Source organism: Pinus tabuliformis, chromosome 1_2 (genome assembly GCF_031772625.1).
Source record: "Pinus tabuliformis cultivar Carrire ecotype Pingquan chromosome 1_2, CPIR1, whole genome shotgun sequence".
NCBI classification, from domain to species: Eukaryota; Viridiplantae; Streptophyta; class Pinopsida; order Pinales; family Pinaceae; genus Pinus; species Pinus tabuliformis.
This window is the reverse complement of record NC_142298.1, coordinates 325,376,627-325,403,810: the sequence shown is the minus strand read 5'-3', so window position 1 is coordinate 325,403,810 and position 27,184 is coordinate 325,376,627. Positions and strand designations below refer to the sequence as shown.

Genomic DNA, 27,184 nt, shown 5'->3' with positions numbered 1-27,184 from the left:
CATCATTAGTCTATTTGCAGTTAGACTAACTACAACTAGTTTAACCAAGTCAAACTGAACACAACTCCACAATCAACTCCACCAAACTCAACTGATTGAGTTCTAACTGAATTCATGCATGCAACAACTCAATTGACTCATAAGAAAAGCGTACTTCCTTCTGACAGCTGCATGGGCCACATCTGTAGCTCAAACTGAAGTGCTCCAAGAGAATAAGATCAAGTTTATAGTCCAATATTATTATGAGACAATAATATTTGACTTTTCTATTTTTGACAGCCAGTCTAAAAATAGACTTTGATCACCCACACTGTGGTCACCCACACTTTGGTCACCCACATTGTGATCACTCACACTGTGATCACTCACACTGTGGTCACCCACACTGTGATCATCCACACTGTGATAAAAAATAAAACTTGCGCCATAATTTGCCTGCGGGCCCACTTAGTGAAGGCGACTCTTTTCACTAAGCTCCATCATCTTGTTGCAATCTCAACACAGGAGGGCATGAGGGGTATTGGAGGGGACACATGCAGATGAGTGTTACCATATGATGGATGAGGTCATCTATTACAAGGGGCGCATTTAGTTAGTGCCCAACTCGTAGTTGAGGGAGAGGATACTCTAGGCAGCTCATGATTCACCACTGTCCAGACACCAGGGGTTCCAGAAGACTTATATGGTTGTTCGGGAGAGATTCACGTGGAAGGGCCTGAAGGAGGACGTGCTACAGCACGTACAGGAGTGTGAGGCCTGTCAATGGAACAAGGGGGAGCTGACCCACCTTGTAGGACTACTATAGCCACTTCCCATTCCAGAGGGGAAATGGGAAAGTATTTCGATGGATTTCATCACTTGGCTACCCACAGTATAGGGGAATGATTGCATAGACGTAGTGGTCGATCGGTTGACCAAATTTGCCCACTTCTTCACCATCCCCACTAGGTACACGGCTGCATAGGTTGCTACTTTGTTCTTCTGGGAGGTTTTCAAGCTGCATGGGCTCCCTAAGAACATAATGAGCGACAGAGACAACAGATTCATGGTTGGCTTTTGGCAGGAACTCTTTAGGTTGGTTGGGACGGAGCTCACTCCTAGCACCAGTTATCACCCTCAGACTGATGGCCAGACGGAGAGGGTTAATCAGTGGTTGGAGGGGTACTTGAGGAACTATGTGACAGGTCAGCAGAGGACGTGGATTCGGTGGTTGCATCTGGGCGAGTACTGCTACAACACTACGCACCACATGTCTATTGGTATGACTCCTTTCCGTGCCCTTTATGGATATGATGCATTGACTTTTGTTGATATTGTTTTTGGAGACAACTGGGCCCCAAAGGCCAAAGACTGGGTCCAAGAGAGCCAAGATATCCTCAAGGCTCTCAAGGATAATTTGGTGACAACCCAAAATCAACAAAAACTTTATGCAGATCGGCACAGGACAAAGAGGCACTTTGAGGAGGGGGACTTAGTATACCTCCGGCTGCAGCCTTACAGGCAGTCTACGCTGAAACAGAAGGGGGCCGAGAAGCTACAACCACGCTTCTATGGGCCCTACCGGGTGACTAGGCGAGTTGGGGAGGTGGCTTATGAGCTGGAGTTGCCTCCAGGGAGTAGAATCCATAATGTGTTTCATGTCTCATGCCTGAAGAAGGTGTTGGGACAACAGGTGACGGCAACAACTGATCTACCCTCGCTGGATGATGAGGGCCACTTGGTGTTAGAACTAGAGGCCATTTTGGAGAGCAGGGAAAGGAGACTAAGGAGCAGGACCATCAGGGAATTCTTGGTACACTGGAAGAACTTGTCGGATGAGGATGCCACCTGGGAAGGTGAGCACATATTGGAGCACCCAGCGTTGAGGTTGCTTGAGGGAAAGCAACATTTGGGAGGGGAGGATTGTCATGTCCCTTCTCAAAAACATTAGTCACAGGGTGCAACTACACATTTTTGGCACAATTTTGACTTAGGAGGAGGACCCCACACTTAGACTTAGGAACTATGGGGCAATTTCGACTTTATTTAGCAGCTAGTGGAATGTGGGGGCCACCCACATGGGGAATTCAAACTTGGCCATTCGATGTGCTTGGAGGGAAATCGAATGGGTGGATGGAGGGGCCCACATGAGGCTAAGGAGGCCCAAGGTAATAAAAGGAGGATCAACTCTCATTTTCGACCATCTTCTACATTTGCAAACAAACACTCACTTGTACGCTTTGCTGCTTAGCAAGTCTACTGGTTGTTTAGCCATGAATCTCTCACGCGGGAGATTCAACCTCTACTTCGGGGGACCATTTGTGCCCACCCTAGGGAGGTTGTTCTATAGGAGTTTCAGGGAGTCAAGGACAACAATACACTTCAGCCATTAGTGCAGAGAGGGAACTGCATATTCTTGGGCAGCGAGGAAACACGCAGGAGGAGTTGGAGGTCAGCAAGGGGATTCATTGCTTGCTGGGAGATTCAGGAACTGAGGAGGCAGCACAGTGAAGGCAATTTCGCTGGAGTTTGCAGCCAGCTAGACCAGCGCATCAGTTAGTCGAATTTTGTAATGTCCCAAATGCAGAAAATTTGGAACAGACAGTGATATACAAAAGCAAATGCGATTCATACACAGAAAAATTAAACAAACAACAAATACTCAATACACAACAGAAATGTGAACCAGCTGAGCCATTTTATTAATGGAGTGGAGCAAGTACAATAGTGCGTAAAATGCACCTAGGCTTGCCTCAAGGGCAAGCTTGAAGGAACTCAGGTGTCAAACAATAATCTCAATGCTGGAAAGAACTGCTCCTCTAATGCTCTGCGCTGTCTCCCAGTAACTACAACTGCTGGCTGGAAAGGAGCTGCAAGAAACCCCACCTCCGGTGCTCAGAAAGTGATGAAACTTTAGCCACAAACTCCTTGGCCAAAACCCACAAAAACCAAGAAATGGTTTGGCCCGATTTTGAACTCCCAAAATCGACCCCCAAAGGCACTATGCAATCCCCAACCAAGGTTACTTGGGAGTGGGAGTTAAAACGGGGAGCGGGAGCGACATTTTCAGAAGCTCCCAGTTTGGGAGCAAATCCCGGAGCGTTTTTTATATAATATATATATTTTTATATTTTTTATATTTTGATACATATATGTCAACAAAAACATGTAGAATGATGAATTAGATATAAAAAAAATTAAAAACATAGATTGAACCATATAACAACAATCATCTAGAAGTTATAATCTTCATCAACCACGTCCACAAGTTAGTAACATAGTAACATACAACATATTGAGTCTCATGATTCATCAATCTTAAAGTTTCAAGCTTTCAAAATTCAATATATAACATTTATCATCATTGATCACCAAAGTTGTACTTGTAAGCTAAGTGTAACCATTACAACAAATAATATCTAACATGAAATAGATAAGATAAGATAAGATAATTTTATTAATGTCCAACAAATGACCATAATAGGTCAACGGGACTGTAGGTTACAATGATTACAACATGCCCAGCCAGTGGACCAAACGGTCCCCTTTAACATTTCTATTAAAAAGTAGAAAATACATCTATGAAATGAAATGTTATAAAATGAAATGAAATGAAACAACTTTCAACTTTCATGAAGCATCATATTCATAATTCATTACTAATGAGTTATAATTGCCAACTTCAAACTTAAATTGTCATATATTGTTTAAAAAAAATCATAACAAATATGAAAGAGTCAATAGTTATTAAAACTACTAGAAACTAGAATAGACAAGTAATTGCTTATGTTTGGGCCTCTTGCCACCACAAGAAATGTCCAATTTTTTAGTCTTGTTGGAAAAGCAAGATCTTTGTCATTAATATCACCCTCTAAGCATTAATATCCAAAGGTATCTTTGTCATTACCTCTGGATCTGTATATGGATCTTTGTCATTAATATCACCCTCTAAGCATTAACAGAAGATAGAAAAAGCATAGCATGTCAAGTCAAGATTTTGTTTGAGTGATGCGTACATTTTTAGGAGGGTCATGATAGAGGAGTTCGACAACCAATGTCACTAACATCAAGGTACATAGAGGGATTGGTGCTCTTGATTAAATACGATTCCATACCCTAATACATGACAAAATTCAATATGCGATTCATGGTAATGTTAAATTCTTAAAATAAAAGGATGAAAATGAAGATTAAGGAGAATGTAACTTTTGCTTTAAGAATTTAACATTACCATGAATCGCATATCAATACTAGGGCCATAGGCTTGATCATTAAGTTGCCCCACTCAAAACTTATTTGTTTCTTTGAAAAAAATTGCATTTGGAACATTATTGGAATTAAAAATTGCAAAAAAAGCTAAACGCTCCCGAAGAGGTAGGGAGCGTTTTTTTTAGGGAGCACACTCCTGAAAACGATCCCTCCTCGGGAGTGTTTTATGGAGCACGCTCCTGAAAACGCTCCCTCCTAGGGAGCATTTCAGGGAGTGCGCTCCCAAAATGCTCCCTTCTCGGGAGCATTTCAGGGAGTGCGCTCCAGAGCCGCTCCCGCTTGGAACGCGAATTGGGAGCGGGTGTGAGAGGGGGGGCGCTCCCCCGCAATCCTTTCCCTAGCAATTTTGCACTGTCTACTGCAAAGATACGGCTGAAAACCCCACTTCCGGTGCTCAGAAAATTCTGAAACTTTATATCTGGGATCCTTGTCAAAAACCTAGAAAAACCCAGAAATGGTTTGGCCAGATTTTGACCTCCCAAATTCGACCTCTTCTATGGCCCACGCCCTCCAAACAGCTCCAGAAATATGGCCTGCAAGGAATGACCACAAAGTCCTCCTCCAAGCTCTGAAATGGAAGCAAACACCACTCCAAATATCTCCTCTAACCTCCACGACAAATCTTAGCCTCAAGGACTGATACTCTACCCACCAAATGAGCTCCCACACACTGCCTCTGTGCTAGCCCAGGTAGTGCGAAAGTCACACTGCCAAGCCAGAAGCTCAATCAGCTCCCAAACTCTCCTAGATGCTGACAATCCTCCCTAGCCTCCTCTCCGGAAAATCTCACATCAAATCTCCACTGCTAAGCACCACCAATGAACTCGGCCTCCTCTCCACTGCGTCCCCTAGTAATACGCACAACCTGGAAGGGAATGCTACTGCTGGGAATCACAATGTGATCCTCCTCCTGAAGAAATGAAGAAAACCTTCCTAGGGTGGCACTTGAAGTCCCCCGAAGAAAGGGCTAAAGAACTCGTGCTAAACAGCCAATGACTTGGCTAAGTAGCTCGAGCAACCAAAGAGAAATCAATAGACTCCAATAAGATGAATGAAATGAAGAGAGCTACCTTCCTTATATAGATTTCGTGGAGCACTTTTCCCTCCAATTTTATCTCCATCGTGGGCCCTCACTTAACCACCTACATGCAAAACTTAACCATCTTCATGCAAACCGAACTAAGAAGTGCATCTTTCCCTAGTGTGGGTGGCCCCAATGTGTAATTTAACCATAACAAAATAACTTCTCCTAAGTCTAATCTCCTAATAAAAATTGAATGGGCCCCATCACCTCCAAAATTGGCCCCAAAATATAGAAACTAGTCCTGTTCCAAAATAATTAAGGAAGGGACATTACAAATTTTTGGATAGAGGGACTTCGCAGAGGCCATGCAGTAGCAATTCGTGGGGACTTGGGGAGCAGTTGATCTTGGCCAAGAGCCATCCTGGGAGTTAGGAGTTGGATAACACAGATAAAACTAGCATTTTGGAGGATTTTGCTGGGGGATTTGCAGGTTGTTTCTTGCAAGTCGAAATTGGCAGTCAAAGCTGGGGAGAGGCTCCAAGGGGGTCGAAAATCCAAAGTCAAAACTAGCTAAATTACCTTCTGGGTTTTTCTGGGTTTTGTCCAAGGAATCCGCGGTTAAAAACACACAATTTTCTGGGTAGTTTTTGAGCACCTTCCAACTAGTCGAATTTCAATAGGGCAACAGTTTACTGGGGCAACGCAGTGCAGAGTGGCACAACAGCTGGGTAGACTTCAGCTTAGCTATTTTCCCACCCGGGGTTGGTATTTCTTGTTCATTGGGACAAGATCAGGTGCACCATTCCATTTCATATTGTATCTAGCCTGCATATTTTTAATAATACAGCTCAACAGTTCCATATTGGCAGCGTTTTCATGGATGTTTGATGTGTGTTTTATTTTTATACGTTGATGCACAATTTATTTGCTTAATATCACCTACACTCCTACTTAGGAACATTACAGAGTCCCCAAGGGTGACTTAGTTAAGCTATCCACTATCACCTTAGTAGCCTTATCTCCCCCTTTGGACTATAGCTCTCCTCTAGATCAAGGATGTCCTTAAGGCAATCTAAGCCCAACAATATGTGAAGTAGAAAGGATTATCAAAGGATTTAGGGAAAATATGGTTTTAGGGTTTAGTTGCGGTAGGTGAAATTCCAGATTCATTCTTAAGATATTTAGCTCATTTAAAGAGTACAAAGCAGCAAAGATTTCTTAGGCTAATTAGCAAATCCAATCTCGAATATGGTGCTGGAAATCATGGATTTTGTTAAATATTATAGCTTAGAAAGGTGTTATAGCCTTGAGAGGTGTCGCTAAGGCTAAGGAACACATAGGAGTTAATTATCTCCAAGCCCATGTAACTTTTCTTAATTTTCAAATAGGGAAAATGTCTTAATTAAGTCAAAATTCGATTTTTGAAATATTTCCCAAGTTAAAACTTAGGGAAAGTGGTTAATTAAATGACATTAGTTGGGATAAGATCAATTTGCCTCTATAAGCTTGTAGAAGGTTTCTAAGATGATGTTAGCCATCGATTGGGAAAAGATAACTTCTAATCGTGGCCATTCATTTGTAAATGAGAGATTATAAAGAGAGGTTGATGAGTAACATTTGGAGATCATCGAGTGAGTATTGTTGGGTGAGTTTTCAATGGGACACTAGAAGAGTTTCAACAACAGTGATTGAGGAAGAATTTTTTTAGGTTTATTCTTCATCCGAGAAGACTTCTAGCTTCTGAGTTTCAGAGGGAGTTTTGTTGGTCAGTTTCTTTTTGTAGGAGGCCAAGCTTTTCAAATGAGGTCGTGTGCTTCAGGAGGAGGCTGAGTCGCCTAGTGAATGCAGATGTGTGGAGGTTGAAATATCTCTAGAAGGCTGTGCAAATTTCTAGAAGACTGCACGTGTGACTAGTGCGAGTTGCCAGAGGGTAGTGCAAAATGGCTGAGGTAGTGCAAATTGCTAGTGTGAGGCAGTGCGAATTGCTAGAGGCGGGCCGAGTTGCTTCCTGATGGCTGTGTAGATCTGCAGAGAGAGATCGTGGAATTTCTTAGTTCGATTTTGATCAATAGTGGAGAAGATAAATTTGTCGGAGCTTTCCCAGTGAGAGGCCAGCAGTTTATGTAGTTTCTCAATATCAGATTTGCTGATGATTAATAATATAATCTTAGAATAAAGACTGGTTTTCTCCACATTGGGGTTTTTCCAGGGATGTTTGTCCAAAAATATTTGTGTTATTTGTGTGATTGATTTCTCTTGTATTCTGCTACAAATATTTTTTGCTGAATGGTGTTATTCATGTTTTTATTCATTACTTTCAATTGATAAATTAATTTTGCTACGTATAAGTAATTAGAATAATGAACAGGGTTAATAACACCTTCTGGGTAGCAGAAATTTCACATGGTATTAGAGCTATCCACTGTGTTGGGGTGTTTCTTTATCTGAGTGTGAGTGTTTTGAAGGAGAAACCAAGGGTTTCATCACATAGGTTGATTTTCTTTAGATCTCTTCAGATTTATTGGGGTTTATTGTTCAAGGGTTTCATAAATGGCTTTAGTTGGTTTGAGGGATCAAGATAAACTTGATGGTGCATCAAACTTTGGTATCTAGAAATCTAGGATACTTTTGTTGCTGGAGGAGCACAGGCTAAAGGAGTATGCAACATCTATTATTGTCGTACCGAGAAATCCAACACAGTTAGTGATGACCGCAAGGAGGATGCCAAAGCTAGACGTCTTATCCAAGATGGGGTCAAAAATCATATCGTACCCCATATTGCAAAGTTGGATATGTGTAAGAAGATGTGGGATGGCATCTTAAATCTGTTCCAGAGTGCAATTGTTAACATAAATTTGATCCTCAAAGAGAGGCTGCGAAACACTAGACAAAACAAGGGAGAAAGCATTGTCAATTACCTTACCAAGGCCAGACAAGTCAAAGATGAGTTAACAGATATTGGAGAAAAATTGGAAGACAAAGAGTTCGTGAGAACTGCGTTAAATGGGTTCTCAAAGCAGTGGTATTTCTTTGTCTAGTGGATGAGAAGACCTTCCTAGCTAGGATTGTCTTTGGAGCAATTTCACTCAGGAGGAGCTTAGGAAGAGCTATGTCAATGCTAGTAGCAGCAGTGGCTATAAAGGTAAGGATGACGAGAACATTGCTCTTATGGGAAAGGACAAACCCAAGAAAGGCTCAAGTAAAGGGTCTAACTCCAAGAGAGAGAAGAAAAAAAAAGACCTGAGTAAAATCAAGTGTTTTGGCTGTCATCAACTGGGACACTATGTTAGTTAATGTCTCAATAGAAAGAAGGGTGAAAAGAAGAAGCAACAGACAACAACTTTAACAGAAATTAATGATCATGAGGTCACTGTGAAATTTTAATTCTGTTGCAGTTACTGATTATTATTCACCTATCAAATTTGATTATTGTCTTCTGCAATTTGTATGCGGCAAATACTAAATAAAACAATACTTCAACTTCATAGAAAATAAATAAACCATAGGAACTGAGAAAATTTTGCGCACACAAATAATGAACACCGATATTTTTGGACAAATGTCCTTGGAAAAACCCAAGTTTGGGGAAAACCAGTGCAACAGATGAGGGTTTTTATTATTAATAAATCTTCAGCAATTGATAATTACATAGACTGCTTGCCTCTCATTGGAAAATCTTCGACAATATCTATTCTCCACTTCTTTTGGCATAATCGAACCTCTGCAACAAACTCATCTATCCTCTATGCAATTTGCACCTCCTTCCAGCAACACGCACTAGCAAAACTGGAAATACATATAGCCTCTCCTGGAACTCGCATTGCCTTCGAAAATTCATTTCAAAATTATTCTATGCCTCTAGCAACTTGCTAGAGCAACTTGCACTTCCTCCGGTAACTCTCTCTGACACTGGAAATAAACTGCCGCCCAACAACTCGCACTGGCTAATGCAGCCTCTCTGTAGATTAATTTAGTCTCCTTCCTACTCTCAGAATAACTAGATTCTTCATGAAGAATTTCTCTGGAAATTCTGTCAATTTTCTTGTTGAAACCTCGTTGCTGGTGTCCTCCACGCTATCGCTGCGCCCTTGCTATCACTGTAAATCTGTCTCTGATGTGTTCTCGAAATGCCCATTGATTTCCTCTTATAATATTTCGTTGAGTAATCAACGGTCACAAGCTAATATCAATCGATGGCTAAGATCATGTTGACCCCATCAAATGACTTTTCTAGAAGTCACTAGAGGAAAATCGATTTACCTCAATTAATCCCGATTAATTAAGCCATTTCCTTAAGTTAGACTTAGTAAAATAAACAATCTTGCTAATTAATTCTAATTAGGGTAATTTTTCTTAGAATTTTTTTTCGGGTATTGGAGAAAATTAATCCACTGTGTTCCTTAGCCTCATGGACACTATCTGAGACTAGAACACTTGTCCGAGCTACATAAACTAACACTCCCTCTTAGCGAGGAAGGTGTTTTGCAAAACACCCATTTTGTCTCTGAAGAAGATGAATCTCGCCTTACCCAAAGCCTTCGTCAGTATGTATGCTACCTACTCATTTGTAGGTATATAATGTAGCTGAACAATCCCACGATGTACACAATCCTTGATGAAGTGGTACTTGATGTCTATATGCTTGGATCTGTTGTGAAACACCAGATTCTCAGACAACCTGATGCAACTCTTGTTGTCGCAGTGTGTTGATTTGGGGTAGCATCGGATGTGCTCTAGCCACGAAAATTTTTGGAGAGGCTAAAGCACATGAGATCTCCAATACCCAGAAATGGTTTGGGCAGAATCTAACCAGTTTAGGAGATATTAAAATAATTAATATTTTTATTGGAGTCCCTAAGTCTAAACTTAGGGAAAATAAAATATTAATGTGAATTAATATAAAACTGAGTTAGAATGGTCCAAAAGTCATGGATCAAGGCAGATCTACTCTTAGTCGTTGATTAGGGACTTAATCTTAGTGGTTGAATTGTCAACGAGAAAAGTATAAGAGAAGGCTTGAGGGTCACTTGGAGAATACACCGAGTTGATCAAGAATTCGATTTTCTGGGGCAGGGCTTGCTGAGGAAATCGAAGGAGTGATCATAGTTGTAACTGAGGGGCGGTGAATACAGAAGCAGAGAGGCAGAGAGGGTACCGGGAGCATCAGCGCAGAAGCTGGGAGAGAGGGATGTAGAGCTAGCTAGAGGCCACGTAGAGCCAGCTAGAGGCCACACAGAGGCAGCTAGAGGCCACAGAGAGGCAGCCAGGAGTTGCGCGGTGCGTTAGGAAAGCCAGTATGGGTGACGCAGAGGCTCTAGAGGCTGACGCAGAGGCTCCATAGGCTGACGCAGGGCTAGTTGGGCTGACGTTGGGCCAGAGAGGCTGACACAGTGCCTAGAGGCTGACGCTAGGAGATTTCATGGGGTAGATTGGCACTGAGAGTTGTGGGATTGTTCATACGGGGTTTTTAGCCGGAATATCTGTCTCCGACTGAGAGGTACCACTGCCAAGGGCGTTCTCTATTGGGTGAGCCATTTCTGGCACCTAGATTGTACTCTAAAACTGCTTAATAATAAAACCCTCAAATCGCTACACCAGTTTTCCTGCATTGGGTTTTTCCAAGGACATTAGTCCAAAAATAACGGTGTTACTTGTGTTCTTGTTTTTCCTTCAGTTGATGCTCTGTATGTGTTGAGCATGTACTTGTATTTATTTTCAGTATTTACATGGTAAATAACTTGTTAATTAACAAAACAAGTAGGAAGAAATAACAGAAAGTACATGAAGGATTTCTAACAGATAGACTTAGAAATTCCAACATGGTATCAGAGTGTGGTTGCAGATCACAGGAGAACTAAGGGCATCAGTCGAGCAGAGCAGCCGCAGTAGAAACAATTGTCCCAAGTGACAGAAGTTGTTCCTAGCGGAAAAGCAACAAGGAAGGGGTGATGTAATGCCTGCATCATCAAGTTTGAGCCGGGAGAAGGATCAACGCAGTGGCATAAAGGAGCAGCCCTGACCTACATAGTGTCCGGTCATCTTTCTCAGTCAGGAAGGATTGACGCTTGTGTCCAGGAGGAGCGGATTTTGCTGGTGTCGGGATTGTGCATAGTCTAGAGGCTCTAACCTTCAGTTTGCTGGGCATAGGAGGCTGTGGGGAAGTTGCAGAGTGAAGATGGTGGGGCACTGTGGTCGGAACAGTACCTAATAGGGCAAGATCATGGAGGAGGGAGTTGCTATCGAGGATTTCTAGCCAAGAAATCTGGATTAGTGGTGCAGCTGCACTAACGATCGGAGTGGGGGCATCTCAACATTGGGAGAGGGGTTTCCAGGAGGGAAATCGAGGCTCAGAGGGAGTCACACCAAGAACTTCCAGGAGGGAAGTAGAGAGACTCGAAAGAGTTGAAAGAGGAGCAGCGAGATGGCAATGAATGGGGTAAGAGATCAGGACAGACTGGACGGAGCCTCAAACTTCGTAGTCTAGAAGGCTAGGATCTTGTCTGTTCTAGACAAAAATCGTCTCAAGGACTTCGCCTTGAAAACGATAGCGATCCCAGTTGACACAGTTAAGAACGATAAATACAAGGAGGCAATGGTGAGGGCCAAGAGCATCATCCTTGACGGGGTCAAGGACCATGTAGTACCACATATTATCGAAAAGGACACGACAAATGCAATGTGGGAGGCCCCGTCGAAATTGTATCAGCATACTTTGGTGTAGAGGACGATGCTACTAGAAGATTAGCTGCGGTCATATCAAATGCAGAAAGGAGAACAGATCGACATCTTCCTTGGTCGATTAAAGGAGATCCGGGATCAACTGACTTCCATAGGGGCCACACCGGATCAGGAATTAATGGTGAGGGCTGCATTAAACGCAGTCTCAGAGGACTGGGAGGTATTTGTCCATAGCATACTGGGCAGATCGAGCCTTCCAGATTGGGAGGAACTGTGGGCGACTCTTCGTTAGGAAGAGATCAAAAGGCTAACCAAGGCAGGAAGCAGCGGCAAAGGGGTCAGAATCAAGAAGGAGGAAGAGGAGGATGCTGCTCTAGCATCTCTGAGGGAAAGCAAGAGAAACGAAAGAAGAAGGACCTCTCCAAGGTCAAATGCTTCCACTGTGGGGAATTGGATCATTATGCAAGCCAGTGTCCGAGGAAGAAGAGCAAGGGAGAGGCTTCTAAGACCAAGGCTGCGCCAGCAAGGGCGGAGAAAGAAGTGGAGACAGATGATGACTATGCAGTGAGTGCTCATGCACCTTGTGAGAGGAAGTGGGGAGACATCGAGCTGTAGTCAGATAGACTACATGCAACGAGGGGCAAGATCCTCGAGGTACCCAACCTCTTGGATTATACCTTGCTACGGGAACCCCTAAGAGGAGTAGCAAGACTGACGGAGATGTCAGAGTTGGGAGATCAGTTACTTACTTCTCAATAACTGAGTTGCAGTGCAGCAGTTAGCAGTGGTAGTGCTATGGGCAACATGATGTAGCATGATGAGAGGGATTACAGTGCAGATGCAACAGTGGCAGTGGCAGGGCCATGGGTGATAACACAGATGTAGAGAGAGTTGTTGTACAGATGTAGCAGTGGCAGTGGCAGGGCCATGGGTAGCAGTACATGATGCAATAGTATAGAGGATGTTGGGTAGCAGGCCTAGCATTAACACAAGGACCGATGCCGGATGATCAGGGTGATACTCAGTGAGGAGTATTACTAGAGCACAATCCTCGCTAAGAGGGAGTGTTGATTTGGGGTAGCATCAGATGTGCTCTAGCCACGAAAATTTTTGGAGAGGCTAAAGCACATGAGATCTCCAATACCCAAAAATGGTTTGGGTAGAATCTAACCAGTTTGGGAGATATTAAAATAATTAATATTTTAAATGGAGTCCCTGAGTCTAAACTTAGGGAAAATAAAATATTAATGTGAATTAATATAAAACTGAGTTAGAATGGTCCAAAAGTCATGGATCAAGCTAGATCTAATCTTAGCCATTGATTAGGGACTTAATCTTGGCCGTTGAATTGTCAACGAGAAAAGTATAAGAGGAGGCTTGAGGGTCACTTGGAGAATACACCGAGTTGATCAAGAATTCGTTTTTCTGGGGTAGGGCTTGCTGAGGAAATCGAAGGAGTGATCAGAGTTGCAGTTGAGGGGCAGTGAATATAAAAGCAGAGAGGCAAAGAGGGTACCGAGAGCATCAGCGCAGAAGCCAGGAGAGAGGGACGCAGAGCTAGCTAGACGCCATGCAGAGGCAGTCAGAGGCCACGCAGAGGCAACCAAGAGCTGCACAGTGCCTGAGGAAAGCCAGCGGTCGTGACACATAGGCTCCAAAGATTGATGTAGAGCCTCCATAGGCTGACGCAGGGCTAGTTGGGTTGACACAAGGCCAGAGAGGCTGACGCTGGGAGATTTCGTGGGACAGATTGGAGCTGAGCGCTGTGGGATTGTTCATCCAGTGTTTTTAGCCGGAATATTTGTCTCCGACTGAGAGGTACTACTGCCAAGGGAATTCTTTGTTGGGTGAGCCATTTCTAGCACCCAGATTGTATTATGAAACTGCTTAATAATAAAACCCTCAGAATGCTGCACCAGTTTTCCCGCATTGGGTTTTTCCGGGGACATTAGTCCAAAAATAACGGTGTCACTTGTGTTCTTGTTTTTCCTTCAGATGATGATCTGTATGTGTTGAGCACGTACTTGTATTTATTTTCAGTATTTACATGGTAAATAACTTGTTAATTAATAGAACAAGTAGGAAGAAATAAATCAAAAAGTACATGAAGGATTTCTAATAGATAGACTTAGAAATGCCAACACAGTGTATCACCATTGTTTCAACCCTCTGACCAATCAAGGCTACTACTAGCGTAGCCATGCTCACTGCTATGTACTTTGCTTCTGCAGAATTCATTGCCACAAACTTTTGCTTTTCACTGTACCAAGAAACAACTCCTGATCCCATGTTGAAGCAACACCCTCAAGTGCTTTTCCGATCCACTCTATTACCTATCCATTTTGCATTAGTATAGGAAACCAACCTGACACCATCACCTCGAGCATATCTAATTCCATACTCAATAGTGCCACACAAATACCTCAACACATGTTTAGCTGTTGTCCAGTGCACTCTCTTTAGTTCCACCATGAACTAACTAAGAGAGTTTACTGCATAGGATACATCTGTCCTAGTGTTGACCAAATATATGAGAGAGCCTATCAACTGCTTATATAAGGTGGGGTCTACATCCTTCTCCCTGGATGCGTCTACCGTCCTCCAATTCGTGATCATGGGTGTAGACATAGCTCTGCAATCCTCCATACAAAATCTCCTCAGGATCTCGATGCAGTGTTTTCCTTGTCTAAGGAAAATCTCCCCATCTTTCTGCCACACCTCCATGCCTAGAAAGTAATGCATGAGCCCTAAATCCTTCATCTCGAACTCTGCTGCAAGGTCCCTCTTGCACTCCTCTATGAGCCCCAGTGAACTTGTTAGAAACAATTTGTGTACGTACAAGACAAGAATGAGAACCTCACCCCCAACTACCAAATAGTAGAGGTTCACATCCGCCTCACTCTTCATGAAGCTCATTCCCTGTAAGTATCTGTCTATGTGCTCATACCACACCCTGGGAGTCTACTTGAGCCTGTACAAATCTCTTTTCAGCTTGCACACGTGGGTCTCTCTTTTGTGTTATACAAAGCCCTCCGGTTGTTCAAAGTACAATTCTTCCCCAACTCGCCATTTAGGAATGCCTTCTTGACATCCATTTGATGGATTTTCCATTCCATTTGTGGTGCTAATGATATCACCGCCTTGATAGAAGTATACTTGGCTACAGTAGCGAATATCTCCGCATAGTCTATCCCCTCTTTCTGAGAGAACCTCTTGGCCACGAACCTCACCTTGTATTTTTCGATGCTGACATCTGCACCATGCTTGATATTAAAGCTCCAGCGGGATCCAACCACCCCCCTATCTGTCAGTTTCGACACAACCTCCCACACATCATTTTGCATGATTGAGGTATACTCCTCAACCATCGCATCTCGCCACACCTCTTGCTGTGCGACCTCCTGATAGTCGGAAGGATTGGTATCTACTAACTGACCGACCAAGACCATGTACCCAATGTACCTCTCTGGCTGTCTCCACTGCCTGATGCCCGTCCTAGGAGCTCCCATAAACTCCTAAGCTTCCCTCAGTGTCTACTGAACCTCACGGTTCCTCTTGCTAACCGTAGAAGATGGAATATCCACCTTTATGTCCTCCTGATGGATCTCCCTGATCTATTGCATCTGCTGCTCCATACTCTGTGAAGTCTCAGGAACACTTGCACTTGAGCTAGTGCTTGTACTCGTCATTGTACTTATGCTCCGTTGCCCCTGATCCTACCGCTCAACTCTTAAAGCTTCTATTGGCTGCTCACTCTGATCATTAGCTGTTGGCAAATCTCTGGCCTCCTATATGCCTTGTCCTCCAGGAATTTGATGTCTCATCTAATTATAATCTGCCTGACCGCTGGAATAAAAATTTGATATGCCTTAGGGGTCTCGTTGTACCCAATGAAGTATCCTCTCCCTGCAATCTAATCTAGCTTCGAATGTGTATCTCTTAGAATGTGACAATACGCTAGGCTACCAAATAACCTGAAATGATTGACATATGGTCTCTTCCCTGTGAATGCCTCCTTTGGTGTCATCTTACCCAACGCTCTAGGTGGAACCTTGTTCTACATGTAAATTGTCGTATTGCATGCATCTGCCCATAAGTAGCATGGCAAATCTTGGTCCTACAACATCGCTCTCGTTGCCTCTGAAATAGAACGATTCTTCCTTTGAGTAACCCCATTCTATTGTGGATTGTAAGGAACTGTCCACTCTCTCTTGATTCCTTCCCTAGTACAAAATTCTCGGAACTCCTTTCTCGTGTACTCACCTCCATTTTCTAACTGAAGAACCTTGATCTTCCTGCCTATTGCATTCTCCACTAGAGCTTTGAACTCCTGAAAGCGACTGAAGACCTTATCCTTGGTCTTCAGGAAATATATCTCGATCTTCCTGGAGAAATCATCTATAAAAGTAGCGAAGTACTTGTATCCCCTAAGAGACTTCTTAAACATCTGTCCACATATATCTGAATGCACTAGGTCAAGTATACCCTGCGATATGGTGTCACTACTTGGAAAAGTTGCTTTCGCAAACTTCCCCAATGCACATCCTTTGCAAGCATTGTCATGCTCTGTGCTCACGTTCGGAACATCTGTCACTGTCTCACGAAGCAATCTGAGTGCTCCATGATGTATATGGCCCACCCTCCTATACCATGGCTCCCCCTGATTCCTCGGATTGTTGCTGCTAACTAGTGCCTTAGGAGTGTCCATCTGTAACTTGTACAACCAGTCGCTTCTAACTTCAATCGCTATAGTTGATCTCCAATATTTGTGCCTAATCAACACCTGCACCCCTCTAAGGAGTACATCGTATCCTTTATCCTGAAGGATAGATACAAAAATCAAGTTCATACCCAAGCTTGAATCATACAATATGTCATGAATTAGAATCCGCTTCCTATTCTCCCTCCGAAACAGAATAGTCCCTCTTGCAACTAGGTTTCATTAGGACTTGTTCCCCATATGCATCTGGATTCTGATGTCCTCCTCCTTATAGTTGGAGAAGTACTATCTAACTCTTGTCATGTGAAATGACGCCCCATTGTCTATATACCAGACTCCTTGTGAGGTCGAGTTAGATAGGCAAGCTATTACTACAAATTCTTGATCCATCCTGTTGGAAATCTCATCTACACTCGCTGAAGTTGTTGTTTGCTTCTTTCCCTTCTTCATAGTCTTCTTCCTCTGTGGACAATTGCTGACATAGTGGTCGAACTTGTGACATCAATTGCATTTGACCTTGGAAAGGTCCTTCTTCTCCTCACCTTTTGGGTTTGGCCCCTTTTTGGACCCTTTCTGCACTTTTCCTTTCCTTTCTAGGGCCACGCTCTCCTACTGTTCCACACTCTTTTGAGTCCTACTGCTACTGCCATTGACAAGACTGAGTCTCAACTCCTCTTGGGTGAATCGCTCCATAATCGATCCCGACCCGGTATTGTGTCTTGTCCATTGATCACTTGGATGAATACATTGAACTGCTTCATAAATCCTTTCAAGGCTATACACACCATCTTGTCATCATCTAGTTTATCTCCCACTGCAACTAACTCGTCCTTTACCAATCTAAGTCTGGTGAGGTAACTGGTAACGTCTTCACCTTTGTGCATCTTCGTATTCCTCAACTTTTCTCTGAGAAGTAGCTTCCTGTTAGTGGTAGCATCTTGGAACAATTTCAAAATAACATCCCACATTTTCTTTGTTGTATCCAACTCAATAATATGCGGAACTATATGGTCCTTGACTCCATCAAGGATTATCCTCCATGTTTTGGCATCTTCCTTCTGGTATGTTGAAAGTTGTGTTGGATCTGTTGGAACGACTATCACACTGGTCACATATTCCTTGAGACCATTTTCTTCCAACAACAAGGAAATTTTGGCTTTCCAGACGCCAAAATTTGAGGCTCCATCCAATCTGTCCTAATCTCTCAAACCTGCTAAGGCCATTTTACAAACCCTTAGAAATAAGCAAAACCCAAATAAACTGAAAAACTCGAACTGGGTTTTAAACACTTGGGTTTTCTCTTCATGTGCCTACGTAGAGCCTTTTCTGCCCTCAAATATACTTTGATACCATGTGAAATTTTAATACTGTTGTAGTTACTGGTTATTACTCACCTATCAAATTTGATTGTTTGTCTTCCGCAATTTGTATGCATCAAACACTGAATAAAACACTATGCAACTTTGAAGAAAATAAATAAATCATAGGAATTAAGAAAATATTGCACACAAACACAAATAATGAACACCAATATTTTTGGACATCTGTCACTGGAAAAACCCAAGTGTGGGGAAAACCAGTGCAAAAAATGAGGGTTTATATTATTAATAAATCTTCAACAATTGAGAATTACAGAGACTGCTTGCCTCTCACTGGAAAAGCTCCAACAATATCTCTTCTCCACTTCTTCTGGCCAAATCGAACCTCTCCAAAAAACTTGACTCTCCTCTGTGCAATTCTCGCCTCCTTCCATCAACACACACTGGAAAAACTGGAAATATGCACAACCTCTCCTGGGACTCGCTAGAAATTTGTTCCAACAATATTCTCTTCCTCCAACAACTCGCTAGAGCAACTCACACTTCCTCCGGTAACTTTCTTTGACAATTGGAAATCAAACTGCTTCCCAACAACTCGCACTAGCTAATTCACACTGGCTAATGCAAACTCTCTGCAGATTAATAACTGGAATCTTCGTGAAGAATGCTTGATGCTCCTTCTCCAAAGCAAGGCATCCTCCAAGCAAGCAAGCAACCCTCCATTTGGCCATCATGAAGCTACATAGGTCTCCAATGCTCCAAGGAAGAATTCCATATGAATATCTATAAAAGGCCTAGAAATCAATAAGCAAGTGAATTAATTGTTTATCCTTCATTAAACAATCAAGGGTTATCCATAAACCATGCAACCCACATCACATGAAGCACACCCGAGCATGGTGTAAACACTTTGAAAGCCAACATTGCATCTTTACGAGGGAAGTGTTTTCACAAACACTAGTTTGCACGCTTTGCAACTCAACCAAACTTTCCGTTTACGAATATAAACTTGTTATAATGTCGAAATAAATCTAGACATAATCCTCCATCAAGGCATCACATCTCACCTCCTCAAAACATTTAGAAGGCTCATGGATGGAAGAAGCCAATGCAATATGATTGGTATGTATAGCCTTAGAGGTATATGTGCTTTCATTGAAGATCTAGGCACTCCTACTTGTGCATTATGCAATGTTTGGGTAATCCATATTGGCTTCTTGCATACTAGAGTACAAGGTGATGAATATCCATCTCCAATCTCACGTCATCCATGCTTGAATCAAGTCATCTCTGACCTTTGAATCAACCTTTGGAGAAACAACCTCTTCACTCCTGTCAATCCTCAAAGGAGAACCTTATGAACTAGAGGACCTCGCATCCTCATCAAACTTCATATATTGGCTCACAATAGTCTCCTACTATGTTGGAATATTGTCTTGTAAGTTGTAGAAGTATCATTATATTGTCTACATTTGGTTAAAAATGTGTATTATCATCTGAATCCTATGCACTTGTTCTTCATCACCATATTCAAGTATTTGGGAGTAATTAATGAACAAATATGCACTATAAAACAGTTTTTCCCGGCTTTAGATATTATAAAGCAATTCCAAGCAACCATTGCAATAGTGTTCCATAAAATAAATGTGAATAGTTTAATCTTCTATAAATAGGTACAATGAACAATATATTTTTTTTGGCTGTAAACTAGAAAATAAGTGTTTTAAATTTTTAGAAATAACAACTTGATTATCTAAGAGTTTTATTGTGCTTACTTCACAGGTTAATTGATGAGGCATTGGAGAAAGGGGTCAAAGTTGCCATATGTAGTACTTCAAATGAGAAGGCAGTATGTATGCCAATGATTTAACATTCTTTAACTAATTTTTGGGATTTAAGTACACTATAACAATAACATGGATACCGAGTTAATCTCAAGAAAACATACTTAAATGCTAATAGTAATGATAATAATGATAATAATAACAATAATGAAGATTTACATATGAGACATTGCAACGAAAAAAACTTAAAAGTTCTTTTGTATGCAAAAGCTATCCTATAATTTCCTAGGAGTATTCAAGAATCCAATTTCTTTGTTTTCCTACATATTTCTTTTTGATCTTAAAGGTCATTCACGATGTTAGTGTTAATGTTTTTTAACCCAAAACAACATGATAAACACTTGATAAACTAGATATAGACAGGAAGCACAACTCCCAAGTAGTAATAATGATAAGTTTCATGGTAACGCTAAGATATTATGCTGATAATAATAATAATAATAACAATAATGAAGATTTACATATGAGATATTGCAACAAAAACAACTTAGAAATTCTTTTGTATGCAAAAGCTATCCTATAATTTCCTATGAGTATTCAAGAATCCAATTTCTTTGTTTTCTTACATATTACTTTTTGATCTTAAAGGTCATTCAAGATGTTGGTGTTAATTTTTTTTAACCCAAAACAACATGATAAACACTTGAAACACTAGATATAGACATGAAGCACAACTCCCAAGTAGTAATAATGAAAGTTTCATGGTAATGCCAAGATATTAGGATAATATCCGATAACCCCAAATATATTCATATACAATGGTAATCTGCTAATTTTCATAATGATGACTATAGCAACCTCCTATATATACTAATTCTCACACCTTATGTAATGTCCCCATTTTTATTTTCCTCCATAGTACAGCCAGGGAGGATTTCCAGGGCAGGGGATGGCCAGGTCAGTGGAGCGGATTTATGTCATCAGGGGTTTCGATGGAGTTTTGAGGAGTTTTTATGGGATCTGATGGCATTCGCTTGATATAATTCATCATCTGCGTAGTTTGTCTTTCGTTCCGTCACATTTCGACAACTTTCAAATTAGCATTATTATGGGGCCTAAATTAATTATGCTCGAGGTGGCATTCCGAGGAGATTAATTGATGTAACACCTTAGTGTAATAGCTCGTTGGAACGGAAACGAGAAGATCTACAGGATGGGATGCCGAGAAGTGACTTCTGGTGGCTGAAGAGAGTATGGTGGGTGATTTACCATTTTCCTTAATTAAAAATGACTTTAATTAGTCATTTAATTAAGGAAAAATAACTAATTAGAGAAAATGGGCCAAAAGTGACTTAAGTGAAATAAAATAAAATTAAAAGTTCACTTAAGATAAAGTCAATGGAGGAGCTTCTAGAATAATAATAAAATAATAAAATAAGATGCTTCTAGAGGCTTGGAGATCTATCCATCAGAGCTATAAAAGAGGAGGAGGAGGTCATTTGTGTTGATTTGTGGTAGCATCGGATGTGCTCTAGCCATGAAAATTGGTGGAGAGGCTAAAGCACATGAGATATCCAAGACCCACAAATGGTTTGGGGAAATTCCACCCGATTAGAGAGATATTAAAATAGTTAATATTTTTAATAGAGTTCCTAAGTCTAAACTTAGGAAAATTAAAATATTAATGGGTATTAATATAAAATTGGGTGAGAATGTTCTAAATAACATGGATCAAGCAAAATATAATTAGAGACTTAATCTCGGCCGTTGAAGACTCAACAGAAAAAGTATAAGAGGAGGCTTGAGGGTCAGTTGGAGATACACCAAGATTGATCAGTCAGTTCGATTTTTCTAGAGTGGGGTTTGCTGAGAAAATTCGAACAAGTGATCTGTTGCAGCGAGGGGAAGTGAGTACATAGTAGAGAGGCAGAGATAGTTTCAGAGGGTCAGCGCAGTGACTGAAGAGGCTGATGCAGAGGCAGCAGGAGCCACGCAGAGGCAGCTAGAGACTGCGCAGAGGCTGAGGGGCCTGCGTGGGTGATGCAGAAGGCCAGAGAGCTGACGCAGAGAGGCAGAAGGTTGATGCAGAGGGTTCTAGAGCTACGCTGAGGCTAGCAGGGCTAACGCAGAGCCTTGGAGAAGCGCCGGAAGGATTTTTGTGGGGCAGACTTGCTGAATATCTGTCTCCGAGAAGAGGTATTACTGTCATGTAAAAATCTCTGTTGGGTGAGCTAGTTTGGCACCCTAGTTGTACTCAAGAAATCTGCATAATAATAAAACCCTCAGAACTGCTGCACCAGTTTTCCCGCATTGGGTTTTTCCAGGGATGATTGTCCAAAAATAACAGTGTCCCTTGTGTGTTTGTCTAGTATTTCAGTTGCTGATCTGTATATGAGTTAAGGTTGCATTTGTGTTTATTTCAGTGTTTATATGTATAAATAACTTGTTAATGGAATAAACAACTAGGTGAAATAAACCAGATAATGCAGTAGAAGTTTCTGACATGTCAGACTTAAAAATTTCAACATGGTATCAGAGCGTTGTAGATCACAAGAGCACTGAAGGCACCAGTGATATTAGAAATTTGCAGCAGTAGCACCTGTCCCGAGAGACAGAGTTGCTCCTAAGCAGAAGGCAACAGAGAATGAGTGATGCAGAGGGCTTGCGTCATCATTTAGAGCCGAAGAGAGGGCCAGCGCAGAGGCAGAGAGAGGTAGAAGAGGCTCACGAAGAGCCACGTCATCGTACTAAGCTAGGTAGGCTTGACGCAGTTGGCCAGAGGAGTGATTCAGCCTTTGCCGAGATTGCGCAGAGCTGGAAGGCTCAGTTTCTTCAGTTGTCGGGGTTTAGGGAGCTGTGAGCAGATTGTGGAGTTGGTGGGGTGTTGTTTCTGTCAGAGCAGAACAATACTAATGGGACAAAACCAAGGTAGAGGGAGTCGTTGCCTTGAAGGATTTCTAGCCAAGAAATCCAGATCCGAGTTGCAGTTGCAAAGAGGATTGGAGAGGAGCGGTTCGACATTTGGTGGGAAGATTTGCAGCAGGGAAATCAGGACTTAGAAGGATATTTCCAGGAGGGAAGTCGAATCTCGAAGGGAGTCTAGAAGAGGAGTGGAGATGGCAATGAACGGATTGAGGGATCAGGACAGGTTGGACGAGGCCTCCTACTTTGTCATCTGGAAGGCTAGGATCCTGTCAGTCCTGGATAGACATCGCATCAAGGGTTTCTCCTTGAGAACCGTGGCTCTTCCAGTAGACTCAGTTGATAATGAGAAGTATGAGGATGCAATGGCGAAGGCAAAGTGCATAATCCTTGATGAGGTCAAGGATCATGTCGTACCACATATTGCCGAAAAGAACATGACAAAGAAGATGTGGGATACTTTGACGACATTGTATCAGGGCACTTCTGTGCAGCGGAAGATGCTATTAGAGAATCAACTGTGGTCATATCAGATGCAAAAGGGGGAGCAGATAGATCTATAGCTCCACAGATTGCAGGAGATTCAACATCAACTTACTTCCATAGGGGCCACACCAGATCAGGAGTTCATGGTGAGGACTACCCTGAATGTAGTCTCCGAGGAGTGGGAGACATTTGCCCAAGGCATTTGGGCAGAGCTACTCTTCCAGGATGGGAAGAGATGTGGGCAACTCTTCGCCAAGAAGAGATTAGACGGTTGACCAAGGCGGGGAGTAGCAGCAAAGGAGGTTGAATCAAGAAAGAGGAGGAGGAGGATGCGGCTCTGGCATCTGCGGGACAACAAGGGAAGAGGAAGAAGAAGGACATCTCCAAGGTGAAGTGCTTCCATTGTGGGGAGCTGGGTCATTATGCAACCCAGTGTCCCAGGAAGAAGAATAAAGGAGAGGCTTTTGACTCCAAGGCAGCTCTGGCTAAGGCGGAGAAAGAAGTCGAGACTGATGACGATTGTGCCATGAGTGCTCATGCACCTCTAGAGAAGAGGTGGGGAGACATCGAGCTGTAGTCAGGAGGACTACAAAATATGAGGGGCAGGATCCTTGAGGTGCCCAAACTCTTGGATTATATCCAGCTACGGGAGCCTCGAATGACAGTAGCAGGATGACAGATGTCGGGAAGAAGCAAGATGCAATGGAGTGACAAGGAAGTGCTAGAGTGCAGAGGTCTGTAGCAGCGCAGAGGCAACAAAGGGAGCACAGGTAGCTTCAGCATCAGGGGGCTTCCAGCCTGACAAGGATGTCAGAATTTGGGTAGATCAGTTACTTACTTCTTGGTAGTTGAGTTGCATATGCAACAGTTAGCAGTGGCAGTGCTATGGGCAACATTTGAGAGAGAGTTGCAGTGCAGATGCAATGTTGGGAGGAAGCACCAACTGCAACACAGATGTAGAGGGAGATGCAGTACAGATGTAGCAGTGGCAGTGGTAGAGCCATGGTCAGCAGTACAGGAAGCAATGGTGCAGTGGATGTAGGGTAGTAGGCCCAACATCAGCACAAGTATTGGTGCGGAAGGATCAATGTGATGTTCAGTGGTGGAAAATTACTAGAGCACATTCCTTGCTAAGAGGGAGTGTTGATTTGTGGTAGCATCGGATGTGTTCTAGCCATGAAAATTGGTGGAGAGGCTAAAGCACATGAGATATCCAAGACCCAGAAATGGTTTGGGGAAATTTCACCCGATTAGAGAGATATTAAAATAATTAATATTTTTAATGGAGTTCCTAAGTAACTTAGGAAAATTAAAATATTAATGGGTATTAATATAAAACTGGGTGAGAATGTTTTAAATGACATGGATCAAGCCAAATCTAATCTTAGCCATTGATTAGAGGCTTAATCTCGGCTGTTGAAAACTCAACAGAAAAAGTATAAGAGGAGGCTTGAGGGTTAGTTGGAGATACACCAAGATTGATCAGTCAGATCGATTTTTCTGGAGCGGGGCTTGCTGAGAAAATTCGAACAAGTGATCTATTGCAGCGAGGGGTAGTGAGTACATAAGAGAGAGGCAGAGATAATGCCAAAGGGTTAGCGCAATGACTGAAGAGGCTGACGCAAAGGCAGCTAGAGACTGCGTAGAGGCTAAGGGGTCTGCGTGGGTGACGCAGAAGGCCAGAAAGTTGGCGTAGAGAGGTAGAAGGTTGACGCAGAGGGTTCTAGAGCTAAGCTGAGGCTAGCAGGGCTGACACAGAGCCTTGGAGAAGTGTCAGAAGGATTTTTGTGGGGCAGACTTACTGAATATCTGTCTCCGAGAAGAGGTATTACAGCCGTGTAAAAATCTCTGTTGGGTGAGCCAGTTTGGCACCCTAGTTGTATTCAATAAATCTGCATAATAATAAAACCCTCAGAACTGCTGCACCATTTTTCCTGCATTGGGTTTTTCCAGGGATGATTTTCCAAAAATAATGGTGTCCCTTGTGTGTTTGTCTAGTATTTCGTTGCTGATATGTATATGAGTTAAGGCTGCATTTGTGTTTATTTTTAGTATTTATATGTATAAATAACTTGTTAATGGAGTAAACAAGTAGGTGAAATAAACCAGATAATGCAATAGGAATTTTTTACGTGTTAGACTTAGAAATTTCAACAATTTGGAGACATCTTGGATTGGTGATTTCTTCTTGTGGAGATGATTGAGAACTCGGTTTTCTACTTCAGCAGTAGCCCCAAGACGGAAACCCTCGGGTGATCTTAGTGAGTGTGGACGAAAACCCACCTCATCTCCTTGGTGGATTCAGCCAGAATTCACACGTTGCAACATAGAAGAAGAAATTATTTTAATGTCAATGAGGCTTAAGATAGCTTATGGGACAGATTGCTTCTTCATCTGTTTGATGTATTCGGCCCTTTTTCTGTGAAGCTTCAAAATAAATGCTCCCAACTTCTCCACAAACTCCTCGCTAAATAGATTATCCCAAGAGCTAGCTGCCAGCATATCTGCATAACTTTCCCTGTTGTCTTTGAAAGCCTCACATTCTAAAATGAATGGTTTTTTTGTTTCCACTTTTCTAGAAGAACAAAAAATGCTACTCTTTCCTCCCACACTTCTTTTGGCCTTTTCCAGCGCCCTGTTTCACAACGGAGTTGATGATAATTAGTCCTTAATTGAGCAATAAGAATTTTGGCTCTCCAAGAGATATTGGCCTCTATGTATGCTTTTGGTTGATGACTATGAGTGGAATTAAACACTTCAATATAGTACTTTTTCTTTCTTCCTAGCTCCTTATCCCAAGTACGCTTGTGGAACTTTTCTATAACAAAAGCTTTTATCTCTTTGTTGTTTATGGGACACGTGTTCAAGCAAATACTCCATTTACTAAACCATTTGTTATTTTGCTGCATCCAAGTTTTTTTGCTCTTGCACAATCTATCATTAAATACAACCTTAGGCCATCTACCCTCTTCCATTTGTTCAATTTTTTTTAAATACCTTATGCCTCTCACCATAGCAATTGCTTCAATAGGAGCAGTCCCTGTTTCACTTAACAAGATAGCATAAGGAACTGCACAGTCTGCACTTTTAATCTTGAATTGGTTTGTAATCAAATGCTTCTGAATTTTCTCAATTTGTCTCCATTGCATGTCGGATGTACTGCTGGCCCATAGTTCATAACCATAGAGAATCACCAGAATCACTAGAATCCCAAAAAGAGTTTGAGTGGTTTTCCGGTCCCATAACTCTGCGTCTCTACACCTATTTTGAAAAGCATAAAATGATTTCCAACCCCCCAAAGTTCTTTTCTTTCTACAACCTTTCCAGCTTATATTTTTGTTGAAGTCGATTCCGAGGTATTTGTAATCCACAACTTCTTCTAGAATATTGCCTTCGAAGTAGAATTTATGTTGTTTATGTTTTCTTTTCTTAGATAAAACCACTACTTCCGTTTTGCTGATATTGACTTGCATCCCCACACTTCTACAAAAATGATCAAGGGATAGTAAGTGCTCTTGCAAACCAAGAGCCGATTTAGCAATCAGAATAAGGTCATCTACATACAAAAGAAGCCTTATAACAAACTTGCCCAAATAGATAGCAATCAGAATAAGGTCATCTGCATACAAAAGAAGCCTTATAACAAACTTGCCCAAATAGATACCATCACCCCCTTGTGAATTTAACCACTCCTCAAGCTTGTCGATATATAAACCAAAAGGGGTAGGAGACAGTGGGCAACCTTGCTTGACCCCGATATCACTTCTAAAACTTTTATAAATGCTTGTTGAAGTTCTAATTTTGACTTTCACCTCTTCATACATCCTATGCATAACTGCTTTCAAATGTTTAGGAACCCCAAGTTCCTCCATTCTGTGCCAAAGCTTATCCCTAGGAACTGAGTCAAATGCTTTTCTGAAATCAACAAAGCCACAAAAGACTTCTTCCTTTTTCTCCTAAACTTTTTCAATGATGTGCCTTAAAGTTATACAATGATCAACTG

General features: G+C 42.0%; 1 protein-coding gene across 1 annotated transcript in view; it reads left to right on the top strand.

Annotated features, from left to right (window-relative positions):
• The window catches only part of LOC149205697 (CBBY-like protein), a 346,883-nt gene that overhangs the window by 40,723 nt on the left and 278,976 nt on the right, over nucleotides 1-27,184 (top strand). The window contains exon 4 of the mRNA XM_089393529.1: nucleotides 19,772-19,838. Within this exon, the coding sequence (XP_089249655.1) occupies nucleotides 19,772-19,838 (67 nt within the window). The remainder of the gene's footprint in view (nucleotides 1-19,771; nucleotides 19,839-27,184) is intronic.